Source organism: Terrapene carolina, unplaced genomic scaffold (genome assembly GCF_002925995.2).
Source record: "Terrapene carolina triunguis isolate 2854851 unplaced genomic scaffold, T_m_triunguis-2.0 Scaffold58, whole genome shotgun sequence".
NCBI classification, from domain to species: domain Eukaryota; kingdom Metazoa; phylum Chordata; order Testudines; family Emydidae; genus Terrapene; species Terrapene triunguis.
Window position 1 is genome coordinate 87,416,667 of NW_020664409.1, and position 6,000 is coordinate 87,422,666.

The following is a 6,000-nucleotide window of genomic DNA, read 5'->3' on the forward strand; positions in this document are numbered from 1 at the left end:
TTTTGGGAAAGGAGGGGGTGCAGTTAAACATATCCTCCAAATTCTTCTCTGACTTAAACCAGGCTTGTCCTTTAAAGTCATGTTAATGAGGTTGAAGATGCAAGGCAGCACTTATTGGACTCTATATTCGGCTTCTTTTTGCCAGGTCCAGGCAGGGGTGCTGTAACAATTTGTACAGAGGGGATGCTGAGAGCCATTGAACCAAACTGTGAACCCTGTATGTGATGGAAACCCCTTCAAGCCGGGGGTGCCGCAGCACCCCCAGCACCCCTAGTTCTAGCATCTATGGGTCCAGGAAGAGGAGAGCCCTTGAAGGGAACTAGCATGGGTGGGAGAGCAGGTTATTTCTCTATACTAAACATCACAGGCAAAACCTGCCGCGTATCCTTCGCGTTAGAGCCTGAAGAGCCAAACGGTGGCTAATGATGCAAGAATAATTGACTGGGCGCTGTCCGGGCTGGCTGGCCCCACAGGGCCCTCTGCTAAGTAACGGCGCGCAGCCCCCTGCCTGCCAGCCGGCGCTGCGGCTGGTCCCCTGCGTGAGCTCAGGGCAAGTCGGCGGCGGCGCTCGCCTGTTGCTCCTGCCCATTCTGCAAGGCAGTGAGGTGACAAGCCCAAACTGCCCCGGGGCAGGGAAGGGGTCAGCTAGTTCTCCTGGGCGGGGCTTTCCCCCGGCTTGAGAGGAAGGGGCAGAGCCCCGCACTAAGCACAGTGCCCCAGAGAGCTTTCCCCACCCGGGAGGGGGGTTGTTAACTGTACAGCCCGTCATTGCCAACTTCTCTAGCTTCCGGGAAGGGGCGCGGGGCTGTGCGGTGCGTGTTTGCGCAGGAGGGCAGCGCGAAGGGGTGTATGTGCGGCGGCCGCTCCGCTGAAAGACCCCGGGATGTGGTCCCGTCTCTAGTAAATACCCACCTCCTTCCTCTCCCCCCTGAACTGCAGCCACAGCAGCGATCATCTGGCAGGGATCATCCGCTTCAGCGCCCCAAAAGCTCATTGCCCAAAGCCTCCCCTGGGTCAGTTCATGGCCCTAGCATGCAGGGCAGCCCTGCCAATCTTTTCGGGAAAAGGAAGCAAAGAGTGCACGGGAAACTAATGAGCCGCGTGGGCCGGGGGGGGGGGGGGGGGGCTGGCAAAGAGAAACAGGGCGCATCTTCTCCCTAACTAGTCCCCCATGCCAGCTCCCAGCCATCCAGAGAGGGGGCAGAGAGACCCCTTCCCCTTCCATCTCCAGCGGCCTCTCCCTCTCTCTTTTCCTTTTCTTTTCAGAGTGATCCTGGCTCAGCCAGTCACCGCCCAGCCTGGAGGAACCCCAGCGCAGGGAAAGCTTCCTTGTTCCCAACCCCAAAGGGCGCTTGCGGCTTTCTGACTTTGGGCGACAGCTCAGAGGAGGTGGGTTGTTGTTCCCTTGCTGGCTGTTATTTTCACGAGCAGACCAGGAGCCGGTTCTGGAGAGCCGGGGGCTCAGGGCTTTACCTCCAGCGCGCAGATAAACCCGCTGCAGCCCCGTGCACCATTTGTGGGCATGGAAGGGCTGCCAGGGCTGATGGAGTTGGGCGGGGAGGATTGACTCGCTGCTCCTCCAAAGATTAGTTGGTATTTTTCCTGCCTAAATGACGTTCTCGTTTATTCCTGTTCCTAAGGGTGCGTGGGAAGGTGGAGGGGAATCGGAGTGTGCACATTTCCAGGGGATAAACCGCACTGCCGCTCCAACAGAAACGTGTCTCCCAGCCTGGCAGCTGGGGCAGGGATGACGCTGCTTGGCAATGGCAAACATCTGTGAAGTCATCCTCCTTGCACTTGTCAAAGGTGCCGTTTCTTCGCTTTCCTATTTCCCTGCAATCCTGCGAGGGCTGACTTGGCGATTGACCAGCTGCATGCCCCTTCTCCTGAAAGGGGATTGTGTGAGCCGTGCAAGCTACAGTTCCTCTCAATTTCCACTCATTGCAGCCCCTCTGTAGCAGTTCTGACATACATATTACTATTGTTTTTTTTTTTTTTTTTTTTTTTTTTTTTACCGTGCAGGCACAGGGATTTGGGAGATTTAACCCTTCACTGCTATTGCTGTAGAAATACAGAAGCGCGGGATGGAAATTGGTGCCGAGATCTGAAATGTCCAGAAACTGTGAATGTGTGCACATAATGCACATACAAAAAAATTGGGGGACACCCACACCCACAAATAGACACAGACATGGGTATAGGTTTCCCCGAGTAAGCTGGGGCTTGGAAAGTAGATGTAGAGATAATGGAATTAGCCTTGGACCAATACTTTAGGAGGCAGTAGTTAGTAGGGCAGACAGCAGTGGCACGGGACCTCTAAAGACAGGAGCAGAAAGAGACTTCTGGAATACAGCGTCCTGCGAGACACTGATAAAACAGGCAGGCTTGGGATGAAGAGGCAATTGAAAGGTTCTGGCTGGTGGGGCCTAGGCAACTGTAGCAGTGGGCTTGGGTGTCAATGGGCGATAAGGAGGAAGTGGCCTGGCAGGGCAGTGGTGTGGACAAGGGCCTGGGAAGTAGGGACCATGATAGGGGGTCTTGGCAGCAGTGGGGTGGGAAAATGCTGGGTGTTTGGGTGTCTCCTTTTTTCCAACAGCTGGAGCGCTTACAAAAGGCAGATATTCAGTCTGTGCACCTGCCAAGGTTTCCGGGAGCAGGGGAACCTTCCTGACACCAAATGTAAATCAAGGTAAAATACATTCATTCACGGAAAAGTACAGCGCTCACAATACGTGCAATGCTGCTCTGAGCACAGGTCAACACTTTCCAGCCTGGCACTCTCAAGGGAATCCATATTTAGGCACCCAATTTAAATCTCTCTGATGCTCAGATGCCCCGAGGATCTACAATCTTTGCACTAAATATCTCTAGTGCTTCTTCCTTCCTCCCCGCAAGGGCAACTGTAGCTGTTATTCAACAGCTGCTATGAAAACTTACACTCAAGCCATGGTCAGCACCCCACAGCCAGGAAAAATCGTCTGTGTCTTTAATTTTGTAGGATGCTGCCTCCACGCGACTCCAATTCACAAAGCAACTGTTTCACAATAGCAGCTGCCAGCGTCATCCATTAACCAGCATAGCCTTCTATCAGGCACATTATGTATTTCAGGGTGATACGGTTTTGTAGAGTACAAACTGATGACATTCAAATGGAAACACGTCACACAGAGAATTTATTAATGAGCTTGTTTTAAAAAAATGTCCCACATGACATGGTTTGGTCCTGATCTCTGAGCCAAAGCGCAGACCTGTTTCAGAAATGGGCAAACAATCTGGAAACAGCTTGCTTCAAGGTACGTAAATAAGGGAAAGCTTCCTGTAATTAGAATGTATATTAAAATTCCGGGCATGCTTCCGCGCATCAGATATAGTGTCGAGATAACGTGCGATGAGGTAAACCCCTACAACATGAATTATCATTTCCAATAGGATGCAAATGGAGCTGCTTTCTGTGTGGGAACAACCAGCTGCAACGCTCTACAATCAACTGTTTCATAAAAGCCAGAGCCAGATCGCCGTTTAGGGTAATAGGCACCCGTTTTAACAAGAAAAACCTCCATACAGTTGGTATGGACGCAACCTCGATAGGCAACAACCCAGTCTTCAAACTCGGAGAGGATCGATACTGTCTACTAGACATTCTGGGTGCGTGTGTGTGGCGCAGGGGGTAAGCAGGGGATTAATCAGAAATTAAAGAATTATCCACAAACAAAGAGATTAATTTGGGGATCGGAGAATGGCCAGCAGGATGCGAAGAGTCCCAGCGCAGATCCCTTTGCTGGAGGCACACTTGGTGGAGGTCAGCACTTCCCCATGTAGTGAGGTCTGCCTAATATTCGAGGTGCACACTGTTCAAACGACACATTTCTTTTTGTGATGCCATTTCCCTGTACCTGTTTGCACCCAACGATTTAACGCAGATCCTTATACTTCAACTAAAGACTTTCTTCCTGTCCGCCATGCATTAAAATAATAATAAAAAAAAGACACAGAGAGAGAGACAAAGATACGAGGAGGGGGCTCGATCTTTGGACTCAACGGCATATCATGCCTTCAAAGATGATTTTTTTAACATAGCTCTTCTGCAGCCAAAGAATCCAGTTTGCATACACACGCGTGTGAAAAAGCCTTTCTGTATTTGAGATACATTACATACACTCGCACACCCACATACACACACCGTGGACCTCTCTAACTTTCCTTATGGAATGGTTAAACTAATCAGTGCATTGCTACAGATATTCCCGCAAAAATCCGTTTGTTTGACCGGGGGAAAAAATAATCTTAGGTAATCCCCCCACCACCACCCTAGAAAAGTCATCCAGTGGGCTTGTGTTTGAATATACACTAGTTAGAGGCTATATGAACCAACTCACGTATCCGTTTGAGCATACTGCAAGAATATTTATTGAGCCTCAGCTCAGTCACTGCATTGAACACCAAGGCTGGCAAGCAATTGCATTTCCTATTTCAGAAGAGAGCTCTGATTCAGCTCCTTCTCTCCCCCCCCCCCCTTTAATTATCATTTATTTGTTCAAATTGTAAAGTACCCCCGGTGAAACCTTTGTAAAGGGCGAGAACTCCGAACACCCAGACGGAAAGGAAAGGGTCCGCTACAAAATGCCCCCCAAAGACCACCCTACCTTGCACATAGGAAACCAGCAATAAAAAGACGAGGTTCCAAAATGTAAATCCACTTTTAATCCCCATTGTCTTCAGCAGCATGAAGTCCAGCCGGCCACATTTAGTACATCCCCTGTCCCCAAAGTCTGCTATTTTCGACTCCTTTGCACGGATTTCCCCTTTGCAGATCCCTTTCATATTATTCAGGAGAGCTCCTAATTCCTATTCCTTGGCCAGGCGCAGTGGAGTTGTTGCTGTTGATGGTGCGCGGTCACAGCTCAGAGTGAATGGTGTTTCTGGGATACCACAGCAACCTTGACGAGGACTCAACCATCTCTCCAACAGGGGCACAAAGTCTCAGCTACTCTCGATTGTGTTTTTTCCTTCTCCCACCCCTCCCCGCTACTCCCACCTCCACAATCAAAAAACACCACAATTCTGGCTTGTTACAGCATCCCCCAGGAGCCCTGGGAGAGCATCTTAAAAGCCCAGACAATCTCCCGAATCAACTCCAAACAGTATTTGCTATTGAGGTTCTTCTTCTCCCCCCCCCCCCTCCAAGAAGATCAATTCTGCCCAGGAAAGCAGCTCAAGAAATAATACACTAGTGAGATTTTCATAGTCGCCTGAAGGAACATCTAGGAGCTAATGCAGCAAGATACATCCATCCTGCTGTCGCTTGGACAGGATAATCCGTAGCATATTATTAAAAATGCGTCTGTGATGTTTAAGCCTGTGAGCATCACCACTCACACATCACACACACACACAAAATACATTGGTGCACACACCTTTCATAGTAACATGTGTTGCTCCTGGAGCTGCACTAGATTTTTTTTTAAAAAAAAACTAACCATTGTATTGCATTGTACGGCAGAATTAACTGCAGGCAGATATTTCAAAGATCAGAGCTTTTGCAAACACAAACGCAGATCTGCTCCTTGAAGAATGCACAATTTTCCATTTTCCAAAATGTTGCTCTCGTTTCCCTTTTAATGGGTGCTGCAGTTTAATCTCCTCTCTTTGTGGCCACCTTGTCCATAGATCACAGAGACACTTGTCTTAATTTTTTGAAGTATCCACAAACATGTAAATTGGGGGAATTCTTGCAAATAAATGTAAACCAACGTTGTATCTCAGCCCAAAGGGTTAATGTTCGGCAAGGAAAGAGCACTTGCGCCATCTACCGGCCGCCAGGCGACCTCTGCCTCCTTCCCACCATTTGTAGCACGGTCCTATTTCTGGGCAGTACAACGTCAGTGAGAAGGGATAATTTTGTTTCGTTTTACTAGTCACAGGAGGGGGAGGGAGAGAGATCCGGGCATAAACAAAAGCAGCGTGTCTTTTAGAATTTGCTCTTTTTCCGGACTGGATTGG

General features: G+C 49.5%; 1 protein-coding gene across 1 annotated transcript in view; it reads right to left on the reverse strand.

Moving 5' to 3' along the window:
- The window catches only part of CSMD3 (CUB and Sushi multiple domains 3), a 1,099,171-nt gene extending 1,094,350 nt beyond the window's left edge, over positions 1-4,821 (reverse strand). The window contains exon 1 of the mRNA XM_026659890.1: positions 4,644-4,821. Coding sequence (XP_026515675.1) covers positions 4,644-4,821 — 178 coding nt within the window. The remainder of the gene's footprint in view (positions 1-4,643) is intronic.
- Positions 4,822-6,000: the final 1,179 nt, after the last annotated feature.